Source organism: Pseudorasbora parva, chromosome 19 (assembly GCF_024679245.1).
Source record: "Pseudorasbora parva isolate DD20220531a chromosome 19, ASM2467924v1, whole genome shotgun sequence".
In the NCBI taxonomy this organism is placed as follows: Eukaryota; Metazoa; Chordata; class Actinopteri; order Cypriniformes; family Gobionidae; genus Pseudorasbora; species Pseudorasbora parva.
Window position 1 is genome coordinate 19,744,200 of NC_090190.1, and position 20,360 is coordinate 19,764,559.

Consider the following 20,360-nt stretch of genomic DNA (forward strand, 5'->3'; position numbering starts at 1 on the left):
TAAGTATATGCTGTTTTAATTATATATATATATATATATATATATATATATATATATATATATATATATATATATATATATTAAATGCAATGAAAAGCATTTGGTGTAGAAACTATTTTCACAGAAATTCTCAGAAATTTTGGAAAATACTATACGTTAAATTAAAAGTAGAAAAACAGAAAAAAGGTAAAATATCAATATTTTAAGTAGGCCTATATACTTTTTTATAAATAGGACTATATGACTTGAAGCAATTTCCCTTGCAGTGATTTATTTATTTAAAAAAATGAATATATATATATATATATATATATATATATTTTTTTTTTTTTTTTTTTTTTTTATTGATTTTTTTAATAAGTGTTACAATGTGTTCTGCAGGCACAAAGATGAAGGCTATTCCTGACAAAATAGTCCTTATTATTAATCCAAACTTGCCGGCAGGAGAATAACGCAAACCGCACAATGCGTAAACGAGAACTGACCAAGAACAACTGAAACACGGCTATATAAACGTAGAACAAAGGAAAGTAAACTAGACTATTTTGAAACTGATACGTAACTCTAGAAACAAACAAGGACATAATCAGTAACCAATGAATCCGAAACTTAACAGAGCAGGGAAACAGGAACTAAAGGAAACAGAGCAGAATGTCAAAATAAGGGTCCATATAATATAAATAACAGTAGTAGTTACAGGCTAAGTGTAGTTAAACAGTATTAAATATTTTAAAAGATTACTGTTTATTTATTAGTACTTTTGAGGACTGGCATATAAAGAGTGTGCTGTGTAATTTATAGAGAAAAAAACCCTGGTATTATCTGTATATTCACCAAATTTTGACCTCAGATATCAATAATATAAATTCCCTGATATTCTCAAGTATGATCACCAATATTTTGTGGAACATTTTAATTACAATCATTATTACTACCAGCTCTTGAAGTGAAGTTGCCAAGAGTGTAGTAGTGATTCACATTGTGTGTGTAAGTGTTTGTGAGCAGAGCATTTGTGTGAAGTGTGCGAACACATAGGGGAGATCAGTAATTGCCTTGTTAGAGAGGTGTCAGTCAAACGACCCCATGGGCCATAGCACTCTATCCAATACAATCTGCATGCTCTGTTCAGCTCTTCCTCTCCAGCATCACTCCAGAGTAAGCTCAAGGTCACAAACCTGCCCCAGTAACCCCAGGCAGGGCAATCAAAACTGGACTTTACAGGCCCATCTTGGCCATAACAGTGCTCCATCTAATAATTTAATGCACAAGCTCTGAGGGGTGTGTGTGTGTGCACGTCTGTGAGCAAGTGTGATGAGGTCACAACGGAGGTCAGCTGTCAACCCCTCCTACTAATCTTTGTATGGCCTGCTCGCGCTCCGAGGAGGGTGTGTGCGCACTCTGTGTCATGTCAAAAGGGTTTTAAGGCACACAGGGGGTGGGTCAGCCTGCTGAGGGGTAACTAGATTCATTTTTACAACACCACTAAAATGCGGCACACTAAAATGCACCATTCCATTTCCGTCAGACCATTAAACGTAGTGAAGATCCGCTCCACCAAGATAAAAGCATTGTGCTAATGAAATGTGTCTTGAACCACAATTTAAAAACGTACGTCTTTGTGACTGGCAGGGAGCTACTTTGAAACGCTATAGCTTCCTAAGCTACAAGCTACTTTACAAAAAAAAATAAAAATGTTTATTACTACTGAGCTAATAATAAAAATAAGATCACTACATTACATTGCTGGCTATAAAGAACATGTCTTTTTAACACACTGTAAAAAATAATTTTGAAAAAAAGTTACCTGGTTGCCTTAAAATTTTGAGTTCATTCAAATTAAATTTTTTGAGTTTAAACATTTTTGAGTTAATACAATGAACATTTTTTGGGATTTGACAACCTTTATTAAAAGATTATTAAAAGATTTTGTAAGCATATTGGGTAATTGTGTGTGTTTTATTTCTGATGACGCAGTGAAACATGCCAAATAGTGCTATTTTCAAGATTTATCCATTTTTTTTATGTGGTTCAGATACAATCATATTTTGAGTTTCTATTTATTAAACAAATTTCCTTAATTGTATCAACTCAAATGTTTAATTTCAATAAACTCAAAATTTTAAGGCAACCAGGTTACTCACTTTTTTTTAGTTAAACCAACAAAAAACAACATTTTTTTTTACAGTGCAGTAGAACTATGCAATAGTTCAATGGAATAATTTAAAGTTTAATCATTGGCTTATTTTTCTGGCACAACAAGAATTTTTATATTAAGCAACTTCTCTTAACTTTTAAACAATATTATTAATACTATAATTTTTATAAATAATACAATACTATAACAGGTAAATTAAACAAAATACAACATCAACCAAAAATACACCATTGTTTGTATAATTACATTGAAGAAAGTAAAAATTAAAAACTTAGCTGTGCTGTATTTTCCCCCAAGTCAATTTACTTTAACCACATCAACAAACTGATGTACTAGAATTAATCTGACTTTACAATGCATTTCTTCCCAAGACTTTTCCATTTCAATACACTCTTGACAATTCGTAACTATTTTACATTTTTTAGTGGAATGTGTCGCTAAATTGGTATGAATTTATGCAATGTTGTTCATGCGTTTTCGTACAATCTGCTTACAGCCCACTGAAGCTTATGTTTAGGGGTGGATAGTCATGCTTTCATTTTGTACATTTCTGTACAAATCACACTTTACGAATTCATACAAAATCGACACCTTAGTTAGGTTTTTTCATGAAATCATGTTAATATTTCATTACTATTTGTGACCCTGGACAACAAAACCAGTCATGCAAGTACATTTAAAAAAAATTGAGATTCATATATCAAATATATACTTTTTCCATTGATTTATTGTTTGTTAGGATTGGATTGGATTGGATTGGATTGGATACAACTATTTGGAATTCTGGAATCTGAGAATGCAAAACAAATCATATTACTACTAAAAATAAATGTTTTATATATTTATGGTAGGAAATGTACAAAATATCTTCAAGAACCATGAACTTTACTTAATATCCTAATAAATCTATAGTTTTGACCCATACAATGCATTGTTGGCTATTGCCACTAATATACTGTGTGACTTATGACTGGTTTTGTGGTCCAGGGTCACATTTATTCATCACAAAACTACACTACAATATAACTTGTTGGAAAAAGTAATTGAAACATTAATGAAAAAGCTTTGGAAAACAGTTGATACTGTCCAGTTACTTGACATTTTATTTCAGTTATCGTCACTATTTTAAGTCTCAGACCCAACATTTGTTTGTTTGTTTATTTTAGTGTTGTCGGGTCATTTCACCATTGTGTTACGGGTGTCTTTGGAAAATGAAAAGGGGGCAGCTTCAGGGTGTCACCCTCCACTCTTGCCCTCTGACAGCAGCAGCTGAGCCTCACCCTGCAGCAGTCAGCCAGCCTTGACATTGGCCATGGTCCCCTTCTTTGTGTCTGGCCCTGCACCCACCCTCTGGGATTCTCCATGGGCCCCGGGGGACTCGTCTCAGAGGAGATTGGTAGTCATGCTGGGGGTTTGGCGAGCCCTGCAGGGAGGTGTGTTTTGTACGGGTCTAGCTGAGTTGTATCTGGACAGACCCATGTATGCTGTCTGATGGGGGTGTGCTGATTATGGATACGGTTTAAGTGTGCACATCTCACGCCTGTGTTTGGCTTTTGTGTAACTAGAGGACCAGACTTGTGTCTGGTAGTCAGCCCTTTTTATTTAGAGGTTGTTTCATTTAGGCAGTCACACAAGCACAGTGGAAGTTGTCGTGTTCAGTATGTGTTTTTATTATTATTTCAGTGGGAAAACAGTATATTAAGCCAGTTTCTGATCTCCTTTAAGGTTGTAGTGGTACACTGATACATGTTTTAAAAATAGCCAATACAACATCAAGAATGTGATGTGCTGTAAAAATTATTTTAAACTTCTATTTGCCATCACTAAAAGAGGAACCAAAGGAAACAACCATATATATAAAAAAATTCTTCTATTTTAAACAACAATTTCTTAAAATTCAGTAAAGTCTACAGTCTACAGTTTAAATGTCTAGGTTCATGAAAAAACATTGTATTAATTTCCACCCATAAAACAAAAAGCAGGACAGTCTTTTGTTTAACTCTGATAATAACAAGAAATGTTTCATGAAAAAAAAAAACGTATTCAAATGATTTCTAAAGGATTATATGACACTGAAGACTTGAGTAATGGTTACTGAAAATTCAGCTTTACCTTAACAGGAATATATAAATACATTCATTTATATATTATTTTAATATATACATTAGAAATAGATTTTAAATTGTAAAACTGTTTCACAATATTGCTGATTTTACTGTATTTTTTAGAAAATAAATGTAGCTTTAATGAGCATAACTTTTCAATTTACTGTATTTTTCATTTTATTTTGAGCAGAAAATATTTAATTTATGTAATCCCAAGGTAGTTGCTAGATTTTAAAACTAATTTTGGTAATAATTTATTTAGATTTTTGTTTAAAATGTCCAAATATTAGCAGATTTGGTGGCCTGGTCAATACTGATCTATCAGTATCTAAATAAGTTTTAGTGTGTTAAATACAATAAGCGGCATTTTGTTATTTCTTTGCAGCTCTTTCAGTTAAAAAATAAATTAAAGCATCAAACATGTGCTGGATTATTTTTTTGTATGGTTAGCTGTAAATCAACAGCTTTTTATTGTCTGAGCGCAAAAGCAGAACATTTAAGCAACATCATAATTTGGTTTACAGTGAAGTTTACAGGAGAAAAACTTTTTTAAAATGCAGACAGACGTTGGATTAAAAAAAATCTTGTGTGTGGTTTTTCATCACGGCAGAACGCAGACATATCTAATGCCGCTTCGCTGTTTAGTTTTTACCCAGGAATGTAAACGATTTGTCCGCAAAACACACACAGCATCTGGCCTCCCTTCCGCTGCCTTTTTTTGTTGTTGTTGTTGTAAAATGGTGCATTGGTGCTCCGGGAAAGAGAGACAGCCGAGCAGACAGCAGACGCAACAGAATCAGATCAGACGTGATGTTATCAGACTGTGTGTCTCACACCCATCCCCTCTCATCAGGCATGCATGCACTGGGTCCTGCTCTCAGACATCACCCCTCCACCCCCCTGCTCTCGGAGTTGAAAGGTCAGAAGGTCTCTGCGGTAACTCTTAGCTTCTCATTCTTCGGGCTCGTCCTCGTGGAGTTCAGGCTGCCTGATTTAAATATGAAAACAATCTTTTCTTCATTGGCAATTACCAGAAAGGGACCCTGCTAAAAAAATAAAGAATCATTGCAATAGTTTGAATTTTTGAGGTTTATTTCACAGAACACATGTAACATTGACAATTGGATTTGTGCAATGTGAATTGTGTTCACGAATGTTTAAGACAAGGAGTAAAATCTTAATAAATATAATCAAATTAATCTTCTACAGATTTTCACTAAATAATTATTCCATAATTATTTATACACCAATATAATGATACACAGTAATAAAACTTTAATGTTTACTTATGCATATGTTTTAAAAAATTGTATTACATTAATAATAATATTACAACAGGGACTTCCATTTGTGGGTGATGATGCACAAATCATTGAATCAGATTTTTGAATTTTTGATTTTGGAAGTTAAATTCAGAGAGGAATCTTGAAGCTAGGTTTTTGGAAATGCAATGGCCAAAAAAATAATGTGCAATTTAATCATTTCAAAATTCTTAATTGTGCTTATTTCACGCATAAAACAACAATTGCGTATTGCATTATAGCATTTACAGTGTATTACATGATATTTTAGAGTTGATCATATATTTTTACAAACATCTTATAGCAACATAAACCTTTCTGTATCCTAGCTTTGTTGTTGTGTGGCTGGTATTGGGGGAGGGATGTGTCCTGACCCTCATTTGAAAGTCAGTCGGGGATCTGATTATGTCAGTCACCCCTTTCGGCACCTGACCCCAAACACAGGGAATGGGGGAGCATTATTTTATTAAGATCAAGTCAGCAGTTGGTCTGTCTGGGAAAAAAATAGCTCTTGAATTGCCCCTTTCATTTCTATTATCTTAATATTTAAATTGTATACATTTTTCTAATGATTCGCATCACATTACAAGAACTTCAATCACACTAGACTGTTATATATGATGCTGCTATGTTATATTAGATGTTACATGTCAAATAAACAGGGTCTAAAACTTCACCAACTGCCAAATGCAGGTTAAAATTTTAAAGTTTTCCTCACATCAAGCCATCAAATTCACTGTGATATCTTCATATTTCTGTGACAGGTGCAGTTTTACTGAGAGAGTAACATGATGCAAGTGTGCTGTTTGTTGAAAACATGGGAAAAAAAACTGCTAACAGCTGTCTTGAGGACAAAAATATTTCTGTTGAATATAATGCAGAATAAAGTTTCATATATTTCATTAATACCTACCGGTATTAATGGCTTGTAAACACTCTCTAATCACCTACTGGCAGATAGCAAGACATAAATGTTGTTTGAGTACTTTCCCTGTCTTGACATGTCACAAAACACTGTTTACAAACTATTCTGCAAATGTAAAATGCAATTATAAAATTGAATATTGATTTCTACACTGGGCCATAAGTAAATGATCAGACAATTAATGTGTTGTTTTTACCTGTCATTTTTTGTCTTTATGGATACTTAACCAAAAGGGTTCAGGATGATTCCAATATAGTCAAAGCTAAAGAGCATTGTACGGGCTGGTCCACACAGAATGCATTTTTGCTGTTAAAAAAATGAATATGGTCAGTGGAATGAAAAAAAAAATCAGTCTATCAGTCTAGAGACTTATTATAAGTTGAACAACTGTTTAGCCCCTAGTTTTAGAATGCCATGTCCTGCAAGAGATGCTGCAAAAGAACGGTGAAAGATGTCTGTCCAGCGTGTTTACAATTAAAACACTATTTCAAAAGTAGCACAGTGGAATGGAATAATGTTCTCTGCGTGAATGGCATGTGAAGTAACTGCAAGGCGTGATGTGCAGTGAAGTAACTGCAACCCCTAAAGCAGGGTTCCTCAAACTTGGTCCTGGAGGGCCACCTTCCGGCAAAGTTTTTCTCCCACCCTAATCAAACACACCTTCCTGTAATTTTTTAGTGATCCTGAATACCTTGATTAGCTTGCTCAGGTGTGTTTGATCAGGGTTGGAGCTAAACTCTGCAGGACAGTGGCCCTCCAGGACCGAGTTTGAGGAACCCTGCCCTAAACTAATGACAATACAAAATATAGCACAAGCTTGAGTGTCTTATTGCTTAAAGCTACACTGTGTAACTTTTAGTTTATTCTTAGCTAAACACACTTAGTCCTTTCAAAAATATATGTGCTCATTAATGTATATTTACTTATTTCAAGTAATAAAGTATTCTCGTAAGTTTATAATATGCCATTGAAAATACATACAGGTGAGTGGTTCGAATGCCGGTCGCCATGTTGCCCCTCCATCTTGAAAGTACAGTAGCCAAAGAGGGACATACCCATAAATTCAAGCTTCGCCTTTCACGTTTTAACACTCGATGGCACCGTGTCGAATGTGAAGAGGGGGATTGCCATGTTAATCTTGGCCTAAATCGGCCACCGTATTAGTTAAAACGAAATCAGAATTGAGAGGAACAGAAACTAATATTCACTGGATGGTCATATACCTTTTCACCAAATGTTGGGTAGCTTTAAAGCAAATTCATGAAGTGACATTTTTCCATTAGAAGATATAGTCTCTGACTTGAAAATGCGGAAACAAAGATTGATAGTTGGCCTGTTTTGGAGCTGCACCGTGAACAGGTGTTTCACGTCATAGCTGTTACTATTTGAGGTGTTTTAGCACGACTGGAATGTTGTATTGACCAATCAGCATCCAAGAACCATCCGTTCTGTGATAAAAAGGGCATGTCTGGCATGTTTTATTCAGTCTTATATCCAGGGATTATATTTGTTTTTCTTGTATTATTTTTTATGTCCTGTTGATCAGCCACTCGTTCTCTTTGCGTGTACGGCCGTGTGAGCTGCGTAGGAGATGATGCTCTGGAGGTAGTGTGTTCCTCAGGGAGCGCATGGAGGCCGAGGGGTTGTTGTATGTGTGTTAATCTAGTGAGTCAGTGTTCAGATAGTATGGTCTCTTACCTTCACATCTCCTATTACAGCAGTCAGTAGTCACATGCTGAACCCATCCGTAATCATCATGCTGTTGACTTGTTGTTCACAGTTATTCTCTGAGTGTCCTAGCGCTATGTTTAGAAGACGTTCTCCTGCTAGGACTAAAGCCAGCAAGGCTCAGCGCTCTTTTTTTTATGGTTTCCCTCTGTGATAATTTCCATTATCTATTTGGAAAAGTAGAGTTTGTCTGGTGTTTGGCAGTGTGACACATGCATGTTTGAGAGCTATTAGTATTTGCACTGTGTCACTTGTGTCTGTTGTAAGAGCCACCGAGCCATTTGCTCTCCAATAATTTGTTATTTGGTTCATGCAGAGAAGATAAACAAAATGGAGGAGAATTGAGCTTTTAAAATGAGGGTAACTATGGCAATTGAATCTTTTGCTTCAAATATGAGGATTTGGCTTTTTGATATCAGTGGAGTTCAAAATATACAAATGTCTTTGTTGCTTCTGTTGTGGTGTTCCCTTCTCTGCAGCATGTTAACCAATTTAAAGTCAAAATGAAATTAAAATTGACCCTGTATCCTTAATACATGTTCCAGATATTGTTGTGCAGTTTGTCAGTGTGCATTGTAGGCACAGGAACCGAATGTTTCTATTAGAGCTGCATGATTCTGGACTAATTGAGAATCGTGACTTTTTGATTTGTTTGTTTGTTTGTTTAAAATAGAGATAATCGATTCTGAATAGACAACGGAACAGTAACATGTAATTTACTAGAGGTTCTGATTTTTTTTTAATTGCTGTAGATTATATTGGAAAAAAATTGTAATTATTATTATTTGTTTTTTAAAAATGTGGTTTGATTAAATGATTTAATTACTCACTCATAAAGACGTCACTTGTTTTATTACTGGATAAATATAATGACTTGATTCAATTATGTAATTGATAAAATTTTGGTATAAAGCAGTAAGTTACTTTCAAAAGGGGATTTACTCTTTTTTGATTGCTACCGTAGACATCATTAGCCACGTTTACATGCACACTTTTTTGTGTCATTCTGATTAAAATCATTCTGATTGAAAGATTCAGTGGACTGTTTATGAGACGTTATCTAATCCAATATGGTGTTTACATGTCCCGGCATTTGGGGAATGACTTTGTGACGTGCACATTAGCCTGTATGTCCTGTTTGTCGCCTTTTATTCCTGTCAACATGGAGTTCAATTATTGCTTTTGCGCTACTTTTATGTAAAGTGTTGCTCTTAATCAAGCAACAGCGCGAATTTGTAGGCGTATTAATGCTGAAAGATATGAGGAAAAGCCTCATATTTTCGGCCACAGGAAGCTGACCTTTTTGGTGGCTGTGCATCTCTAAGGAGCATCTCGATACCGCTACCCCTCCCTCTGACAAAAAGCAGAACCGTGTGGATGAAAGTCCGTAGTAAGGACTGGTGGAAGAGAGTCGTATTGTTTTACTCCAGTTTCATTTTTCTGCCACCATTTCGCATTCCGAAGTCCCCTGACCCTGTGACGTTTGACGCAGACCCAAAACAATCGGTTTAACGTGTCTAAAGCCTTTACATGTCAGAATTTTTATTTTGTTTGATTTATAGAAAAGTTTATTCCGTCCCTCTCAAACCGATTACAATTTCATTCGGTTTGGGCATTTTTATTCCAATTGAGGTGTTTATATGGAGCATTTTCATTCGGATTGGAGTTCTAAACTGATTACAGTGCTCGATGTAAACGTACCTAGTGTTTATCTGAACGGTATACTTTTATCCCGGCACTTGTGTGATAATTTGAATAATTAGAACAGAAATAATAATACTGTATATTGTATGCAGCATGTCTGTTGTGAGTCTGAGCACACATGCTGTTGCAGTGTAGAGTGCTCGACGAGCTCTGTCATGCCGTCAGAACTACAGAGAGAACATCATGTACCAAACACTATTTGATGAAGAACTAAACCCAGAGCTGGGTCCAGTTTCAAGGGGATATGACTCAATCTGCCTGGGCGAACGGTAGTGAGAGGTGGAGGAGGAAGGGAAGGGGGTGTTGAATGGAAGAAGAGGAGGAGAGGGGTGTAAAACAATATTTGTGATAAGTTTGTGTCACCGGTGGGATGAGATGAGTTGCAGGTTGGGGGTGGGTGTGGGGGGGACTCTGTAGCAGGTGGTGTCTGGGCCCAGGCAGAGCTTATCTTGTACAGTCTTACCAGGAGGTTAAATAATTAAAGAAAAGTGGGTGTTATGGCATGGGGAGTCTAGACGTGTCTGGCGCCCGTATGGGGCGTCTCTTTAATACGAGCGCTTTATCTCAGATTAGAGAGCGAGGTCAGTGGCTTGCGCCCTGCTTAGGTGACAGTGCCGCTTTGCTAGCTAGGCACAGACGAATAACTCCTGCCACTGGCACGATTAAATTGCCCTAGTTCTCCATCACACGTCCTGCTATCTCTCCCACTGTGAAAGGCCATGCGGTAGATAGCGGCATTCATTTTTACTCGGTGATTGAATATGGTGTGCCTCAATTCTGTAGATTTGGCCTGTCTTTGTTTTTTTGGGTGGCTCTTTGAGTTGTTCTCTGATCTCATTTGTTCCGTGAGACTCAGTTTATTGAAGTGTCCTTACTTTCTCTCTTTTCTTTCCTCTGTCTACCACATACTCCGAGTCTCTCTTGCATTTTTTTATACACCTTGTGTGTGAATGGAAAATGTCTGTCACACCAGAAAAGGGCTGCTCTGGTGAAAGACTTCACAAGCTCTCCCTCCCCTTTCTCTCAGTTTCCCCAAAACAGAAAAACGGGAAAATTCCAATGCTAAAATGTCTCTCTTTCTTTCTTTTCTGGATAGAATAAGTCCTACACACTGTTGAAGCCTGTAAATATTTACTGAAATAGCAGTACTTTCGTCTAGCAACCTTCTACATACATTTATGGCTTTCTTTCGTTATTTTGCCACTTCCACAGCCTCTCATAAAATTACTCATTGCATGTTGTTAGGGAATTTTCCCGAAAGGGGAATTTACTGCACCAGGTTCAGTCTTTCATTATGATTGCGTTTCTGGGTGAAATCTGCCATCTCACAAGTCTCCATCCCACATGGTCGTCTGGCATGTGCCCTTTCCTTTTGTCTAGCATTCTGATGGGACAACTCCGATAACACAGGAGGAGGGGCAATGCTTCCCCTGTCAAGTTCCCATAATGCCTTTGTTGTCTGGTGCATACTGTGACATGGGTGAATGAATGGTTAACTGAATTAAGGCTTTTGCTTGATGAAGCAGTGCTATTATGACTGGATATGTTCATCTCTGTACAACCCGCAGTTATGAGTGCCAGCATGGGCACTTTTTGCACGTCCAGATTGTGCATGGGATCTACTGGGGATGCTCACTTTTTAGTCTAGTCCAAACTAGAGAGGACGCAAGGAAACTTTCAATGTTTTTCTCTCATCTTCTCTCTCTTGCCATGCCGATGAAGTCACTTGGAAATTAGTCGTTCACCACACACACACTCATATACACACACACACACACACACAGACTCTCTCTCTCTCTCTCTCTCTCTCTCTCTCTCTCTCTCTCTCTCTCTCTCTCTCTCTCTCTCTCTCTCTCTCTCTCTCTCTCTTTCCCGTGGAAATCTGTTGTGTAATGTGTGCTTTGGTAAGAATTCAAAGCCCAGTCTAAGAACTTTCCCTCTCTAGTGTGAGTTCAACTGTTGGATCTCTCATGACATGATCTCCACATACTGTGCCCGACTCCATGAGAATAGTACTGTACCGGGGAGACATTTGGAGACGGCGCACAGATGGCTGGCAGTGAGCAGCAGTCCCCATTCTCCAGCCTCTCTCTCCCCCTCCTCCTCCACCCTCTCCGTTTCTTTACTCCCAGATCGTGAGAGCACAGCTGTTTTCCTTCTGTTATGAAACGGCGGAGAGGAGGAAACAGGAAATGGCTTCATGAAATATAGATCTGGAGGCCAGACTTGGTTGTCTTTGCAGCTTGTGAGCACAGTACAAAAGAGAGAGAGAGGGGGGAAAAGTTTCGGATAGGCTTATGTAATGCCTCCTCCATTTCCTTCAGCTCAGAAACAGAATGGCCTCCGTAGAACAGAGTCGTCTCACAGCTTCTAACACACTCCTGTGCAGCCAGGGCTTTCTTACCTTAGAGATGAGGTGATGACTGCTTGAACAACGTTCACCTAAGTTCCATTTCACCTAAGAGTCTGTTAAAGGCTCTGTGACAGGTGTTAGCGCATATCTCCTCTTAGCTAACAACACAATGGAGCAGCATACATAGTGGTAAGAGGATTGAGCTGTCTAATCTCAGAGAGTCCACATAAGGCTAACCCGAATTAGCCCAGCTGCCCCTCTCCCTCGCTCTAAGGCTCGCTGTTGTGCAGTTGTTGCCACATTATCGCAGCCTGTTTACATTTCTGCCCTGTTGCAAACAGGCTGACGACGGTTTGTTGTGTCTGCTCTGTCTGGGGTTTGTGTCTGTAATCATAACACATTAACAGATCTTCCGGGATGCCGTCACGTCTGACTTAAACGCGTGAGCCCTCCGATTAGCACAGGGAAGGTTAAAGCTCAAGCAATATGATTTTATATAAGGATTACAAGTTTATGTAACCTGCGCTCTTGGTGTAACATTTTTTTTTTTTAACGTGCTGATAAATCACATTGAAGTCACATTTAATTCAGTGTTTTTCGAGTAGTAGCTAATTTGGATAAAACCAATCAGGACCCTACACACCCAATACAGCCTAGTAAGGTTAGACTCTATATTTGACAAATAAAAGCAGGACTGTGAGGGATGGATGTACAGTTCATACAGGTGTCTATAAGCAAAACATTCAAAAATGAATCTTTCCGGAACAATTTTAAATGTGAGCAAAAACTCTGGACATCATCAGTTTTGAAAATTAGACAAGACCAAAGGACATACAAACTATTGAATGGACTGTATTGTTTCCATTCGAGTCTAATTAAATATGATGTCCACCCTGACTTGTCGATTTTGTCTGCATTAATGCTATCCTTTTTTTCTTCTTCTTCTTTTTTTTTTTATTTTTCTTATTGAAGGAGTAAGTCAACATACACTAAAACAACGAAAGTTACATTTTCATTGCCTTATACTTATTTATATAACAGGCCCCACCCCAAGTCCCACAATGCCATCCTTTGTTGTTTGCACATTGGGTTGTTTGGGTCAGAACAAGCCGTTTTGAAGGAGGACGGAGTGAGGCTACTCTGATGAGATTAGCCTGGCAACAAAATTGTTACAGCAACAGTGGACAGTCTTGGATGGGGGAGCGGTGCTAGAGCTGTGCCTGGTACTGTAGGTTGGCTGAGATTACAACCTTAATATCTCAGAGGTTGAGATGTGTCAGTTACAACATGTTTGCCCAACCCCCAATCTACCACCAGTTGTCTGTCTCTTGGAGCTGGTCCAGGCCATAATCCGGTTAGGGGCACCAGATTTGGGCCGTTTTATCTCCTATGCTGGGTTAACTCCTGGGATGCGTCTGGTCTCTGGTCCTCTCCTCCAAGCCCTCAACAGATGGGGTCTTGTCTTGCAAGCACTCTCTCCAGAGGAGCCGTGGCAAAAAGCCAGCGCCAATGCAGCTTATTTAGCAATGCCACTACATGGCCCAACTGCATTCTGGGTACAGCCTTTCTGCTATAGAGAGAAAGTGGTTATGATGGAATGGAAATGTCATTAACTCAAGTTTGAGACGGCTCACCTTATTTTATTTCACATATTTTATTTTTAATCGCAATGAAACAGAAATAGCCACAGATATTTTCTTATATATTGTGTGACGTATCCAAATCTAACATATTTAAAAAAGAAAAAGAAACAAAATGTAGGGCAGGGACTTGGCTGAATGAATTGGTTGGTGATTGGATTTTGAAATGTGGACATCAAAAGTGGAAGCAGATGAGCGAGAGCATACGTCACCAGAGGGAAGTCTGATATTTCACCAGAAGATCCAGCTGTGACATTTTAATTAAACATTATGAGGTCAGTTAAAAAAAGGGAAAGTATACATTGGCAAATTGTTCACAATAAGATCTATACCAGGCATTTAAAAAAAGAGAGTGAGTTAGTTCTTTCAGTTCTTTCTGATCTTCTTTCCTGCGTAAACCAAAGTCCACTGTGTGTTGCTGATGTCATAGTCATACGTTTGAAAATGCTTGCCCTTGACATCAGTGTAGATTGTGTTAGACAGCTAATGGTGTTTGTGTAGGGTTTACTTCACTACCGTAGCTTTGCAGCTGTTTTTCCATTGTCTCAAAACATAAACCTTCATGTGTCAGAGTAAATTGTGGGAGTTACTCAGTGGGCAGCAGGGATAACAAGATTTCTCTGAATATACTGTATGTGTGGCACATTTCTACATGATTTTCATGTGACTGGAGAAAAAGTCTATATGGACTGGGCCTATCTGTGGCAGGGTGGGGTGTGTTCAAGGGTCAGCAGGAGGTTGAAAGAGAGGTCTACCCTGTTTATAGCAACATGTCTGATCAATTTTTTACACTATTGCTGGAGAAGAGTTTAAAACAGGAAATTAAGAATAGACCTGAATCATGTTCATTCAGGCATTCGTTTCAAAGGATTCCCAATACATGCTCCTCTGCGAAGAGGAAGCATGGCGAGATTAAGAAACATAAAATATGAATTCTGTCCTTTGACTGTCCGAGGTCTACCCATGACATAATCTGTTTATGAAACAGTTTTAGGAAATCAGATCTATGTCCTAGTATTTAGCGCACATGCTCAGACATATTGAGTTGTTGTTCATGTGAGCAGTGCAAGTTAAAATCTAGCTCATATCCCGATCATGTCCTCTCTGAACTGTCCTATGAATAATAATTATGACCCCAAAACTCCTTCTCTTTTTCTTCCTTCTTGACGTGATGTAGGTCACAAAAGCCATCTGAAATGTCATGTCACTTTTTTATTTTTATGGATTGGTCTGTTTTGTCACTTTTTGAGTCTGTTCCTCACACCCAATCTCAATACTCTAAGAAGTGGTCATTTTATTGCCCCCTGGTGGTAAGAATGAAGAACGTGTTGTGCTTGCCGTGTCAATGCATCCATATTCAACTGTCTATCTTTATGCTGCCTCTCTGATGTTCCTGAAAGCTTATAAATCGTAATAGTAATCATTAATACGATTACTATTTTGAATAAAATCACTGTTTGAATAATATCTTCTGAAATTGTGTTTTTAAAGCAGACTTAAGAGAAACATTTAAATTCTGTCATCATATTAGGAAAATATTTGAAAGAATGTTTGTAACCAAGCAGATAGCCCCCCAGATAGATAGGTGTAGATATTTGTTCTTCTATGGCAGTCAATGAGGGGCGAGATCTTCTTGGTTACAAACATTCTTCAAAATATCTTCATTTATGTACAGCAGAACAAAGACATTTATACCGGTTTGGAACATCTTGAGAGTGAGTAAAAATGACTACCGAATTTTCATTTTTGGGTGAACTATCCCTTTAAGATTTTCAGCTACAATTACCATCTTAGCAACTGCATAGCATTGCCCTGGCAACCACCCACGACACCATAGCAGGGAGTTTTGCACAGGGAAACACCATTTATTTTCTATTGAAAATGTAAACATGTTGTAACTTTTGTGAAAAATTGTGTGGAAAATGATTTTCTCTCTGTTTTCTTGTCTTGCAGCTGAACTGGAGTTTGTTCAGATAATAATCATAATTGTGGTGATGACTGTAATGGTAGTTGTGATCATCTGTTTGCTGAACCACTATCGGCTGTCGGCCTGGGCCTTCCTCACACGCCACAGCCAGGCCCGACGACGAGAGGAGGGCATGCAGCCGGTAAGTGTGTGTGTGTGTGTGTGTGTGTGTGAGAGAGAGAGTTTTATTCTGAGTGGGTGTTCGTTTGATTCTCCAGTCACCATGTGTGTCCTGTCTTTGTAAGCTCTGAGTGGGTGTAGAGTTCCTGTTCTTTTGTTTGATCACCATGTGTGTGACTTTGTGACCGTGTTCATATGGGACTCAGCAATGTGCGTGCCAGCTTCAGGGTCTTTGTGTCGGTACACCTGCACAAATTCATAATACAGTTCTAAGGGATGGGTCAGGATGGTCGACTAGCTCCATTAGTGCGTTGACTAGTGTGTTATTGTGCATTATCTACATGCCTCTGTTTTCTGTGAGGACATTTACAGTGGACACAATGCTAAACCAACCTAATTATATAGTGTCTTTAATAAGTCTTAACTAGTCATTCAGACAACCCACAGACTAGTCGATTTAGAATATAGAGATAGTTCTGCACATCCCTGGTTCTTCTTTATGTTGATTTACGTCCTGTAGTCGGGAACGCCAAGACATGCTCGTCTAGACTGCAGTCCATTTCACCTCCCAGCACGAGAGAGAGTCGTAAAAATATAGTAAGAAGGTGAAGATGTGATTTAGCAACAGATGCAGGGCATGAAAGGAGCCGAGCTCTTAAATTCAGAAACAGGCTCATAAATTAAGAGAACAGTACATTTTTTACAGCTACATTCTTAGAGGCCACAAGATTAACCAGCAGCCCTGAATTAATAATACATGATATTAATGCATTCTCATATTTACGGCATGTGCATTTGGACCAAGTATTCTGATGCCTGGAGCAAAATAGATTTTTCTGTTTTTTTTGTTTTTCTACTCAAACTCAAATCTCTAATATATTATTTGAAGTTGATTTTATGTGTTGTCTTTAATACATGACTCACATCGTCCCTCTCTCTTCTGTATCATACTAGGACGGCTGTGCATGGCCAACAGACAGTTTGGTGACGCAACAAGGAGCCACTGAGGTTAGGCAACTGACATGACCTATTATTCAACCTGTCTGCAAAATATTATTCATTACTTTAATGTTTTACTGTCATGTTAAGGGATGGGCAACATAGCCAAGAGCTCAAATTCTCAATAGTGTTAACACTTTTTTTCCAACATTAATGATAGTAAGAATTGTTTCTTGAGCACTAAATCAGCATATTAAAATAATTTCTGAAGGATCATGTGACAGTGCAGACATGAGTAATGGCTGCTAAAAAGCACAGGAATAATTTTTAAAAAAAATATATATTAAATAAATATTTTAAATATTAATGTTACATAATATATTGCTATTTTTACTGTATTTTTTTATCCAATAAATTAAGCCTTGATGAGCAAAATAGACTTCTTTTAAAAACATTAAAAATCATACCAACCCCAAACTTTTCACAAGTAGAGTATATTGATTGTATAGTTCATTTATTAATCTGGTTGCATGTTTGTTCATTATCTTAGGCTAAATTCTAAATGCTTAATACATTTTTCTTCTCTGTATTCAGGTGATGTATGGGCCACGAAGCGGAGAGCGCTTCAACCCACCTTCATTTATGCAAAGGGACCGATTCAGCCGCTTCCAGCCCACCTACCCATACCTGCAGCAGGACATCCACTTGCCGCCCACCATCTGCCTGTCAGATGGCGAGGAGCTGCCGCCCTACAAGGGCCCCTGTACACTGCAGCTCAGAGACCCCGAGCAGCAGCTCGAGCTCAGCCGCGCATCCGTACGCGCACCCCCGAACCGGACCATTTTCGACAGCGACCTGATAGACGTTTATGTGCACGGAGGCGGGCCACGGCCCCCAAGCAGCAACTCTGGCAAGAGTGCCTCGAACTCGCACGTGGAGGGGCCGCCGCCCACCTATAGCGAGGTGATGGGTCAGACGTGCCCAGGCTCAACCTCCTTCCTGCACCAGCACAGCAATAACGCACCACCCTCCAACCAGAGGACAGCCAGTCGCTCCCCCCAGCCTGGCGCAAGCACAACCCTGTTCGTCAAGGTTAAGGATAGCCGGCGAGACAAACCAGTGTGACTAGGAGGCATGGAGAAGGCCGTAGAGAGTGCGTGCCATCATCTGTGCTCTCTGGTACTTCCTCCTGGACCTAAAGGGGAGTGGCTTCATTGTTAGACCACTCCCCTTGCACAATTTGAATTGAAAATTGAGGAACCAAGCTTACAAAGTTTATTTTTTTGTATTTTTTTGTTTCGTTTTTGCTAGAATTTCGGGGCCTTGTATGGATGTTTGGGCTCCTTGGCTAAATCTCTGTTTGTTTGGCTTTGTATGCTTTCCTGTATTTAAAGAACACGTGTGTTGGCACAGATTGTTTGCGTGAGAGACCACATAGGTCATAGGATTGAGAATTTTTCTATTCGTTTGTGTGCATTTCCAGGACTTGTGCACAAAAACTCTTCATAACCAATCAAAATCCAAATTGAGTGCCATGATAAAATCTTAAATCTTGGGGATATGACTCACAACAACAACAAAAGTCTTTATGTTGCACTTATTCTTTAAAGAGTAGAATCAGCGACGCTTAGTTCGTTTTATATGTCAGTCTGTCACAGGTCTTTGATGGTTCCTGGGAATTATTTCCTTCCTTTTGAAGTTTTTCGTTTTCCTGAAATGGAGATGTAGAACTCTGATCCAGCCTAAAATCTCCACAAATGAACTGCATCATGGCACTTATTTAAAGAAAAAGGGGGTTTAACAAGCTGTTCAAATTCCAGTTCACTTTTTCCACTGACCAAGTGAGAGATATTGGCATGGATATCTGCAGATGGAAGTCACGACACATACGCCACTTTCATCCTGTCGAGTAGCACTTTAAACTTACGTCACTTCAGCATTGTCATGGGGTCCAATGGAAGGGAATCATGGGAACTGTAGTCTTATGCACATCCTGTCCCCTTCTGAATGAGTGTGTCATACGTTTTGTTTTCCACTTAAAAAAAGCATGCGTATAGTTTTTTTTTCTCTCCAGTTATCTATACTATACTTTAGTTCACAATCATATATGGATCTCATATTTTATCCCTTGTTTTCATCTCCTGGAATGCCGTTTTATTCCAAGGCATTACAGGAACACATTTTGTCTGTTATTTGTCTGTTTATTCAACACCAGTATTTATTCTTTTATCCGTTCGGAGATTTTCATCCAAACAAAAAGTGTACCAATCACGACGAGGTACATCCTGCTTATTTCTTTCTTTATTTGAAGTTGCATTCAATCATCACCACATGGCACGCATTTGGAATGCTTTCGGACATGTTGATTGTGTTTTTGATCTTCGTAAACCATCAGTCTTTGGCCTTCCCTTAAAAAAAGTACCTTAGAAAACCTATTTATTAACTAGCTATTTATTAAAATGTCCAGTTTGAAAGGATATTTAGTCAAACTGGGTGGGAAAACCACATTCCCTCCAAAATAGGCTTTTATAAAAACCTTCTTTCCCCTTAACTAGCAAGATTCTACTATCGCCCATCTGCTTTGGCTAGGAAACAGCCTCTTGTCATAGGCTCTGCTTCTGTCACTCATTCTGACCGCGCAGTTTGAGTTCGTACTGTATTGCTGCTGCTGCTATGCGCTGCTACTGCTACTGCTGCTGTTGTTCGTTCGGTATGTAGGCCTATGTCCGCTTCCCCATTACTTTATATTTGCTTACCAACTGAGACATAGATGTTTGTGCCCTGTAACACTCTGTTTTTGTTTTCTTGGTTAACATTAGTGCATTTCCGCTGTCATAGTCGTTCTAGGAAAACAAATCCAAATGTATTTTTTACGTTTGCAGCCGAGAGGTTCGCATGTTACTATTTACATGAGCAAATTCGGTGCCTAACAGTCATGTTTAAGCAGACATAGAAACCCACTTGCACTCAAAAGTCCCCACCTTTGTTGTGCCTCACTTCCTATGGTGCTTCTTTCAGTAGTCGGACTCTGTTTATTTGTACGGTGCTGTATATAACTTGGATATATTATGCACATATCCTACCCAATGGGTAGAAAACCACAAGAAAGCATTGTTAATACTGTAATATAATGTATAGATAATATTAAAAAGAAAACTTTAACACGGTGGCATCAAGTTTTGTGAATGCCTTCAATTGTGCTTTGTCTTTTTTGTAAAACAGAGTAAAGTTTGCAAAGAGAAATGCTACAGTGTGGTCACATACAAAAAGACTTCTTATATTTTTTTTCCTATACAGTAAATGCAAATCTGTTATGTGATTAAACAAATATTCTGATTATACGGCAGTTATATAAAGGATAACTAGCTGCTGCTTTTGTAACTTCCAGAGAAAGAATTATAAATGCCAGCGCTTGTCATTTTAT

The 20,360-nt window shown here is 38.4% G+C and overlaps 1 protein-coding gene across 2 annotated transcripts in view; it reads left to right on the plus strand.

Moving 5' to 3' along the window:
- Positions 1–20,098, plus strand: part of ldlrad4a (low density lipoprotein receptor class A domain containing 4a) — a 216,804-nt gene extending 196,706 nt beyond the window's left edge. For both annotated transcript variants that reach the window (XM_067426689.1, XM_067426691.1), the window contains 3 exons: positions 15,865–16,019; positions 16,952–17,005; positions 17,531–20,098. In XM_067426689.1, coding sequence (XP_067282790.1) covers positions 15,865–16,019; positions 16,952–17,005; positions 17,531–18,061 — 740 coding nt within the window. In that variant the 3' untranslated portion in view covers positions 18,062–20,098. The remainder of the gene's footprint in view (positions 1–15,864; positions 16,020–16,951; positions 17,006–17,530) is intronic.
- The last annotated feature ends 262 nt before the right edge of the window (positions 20,099–20,360 follow it).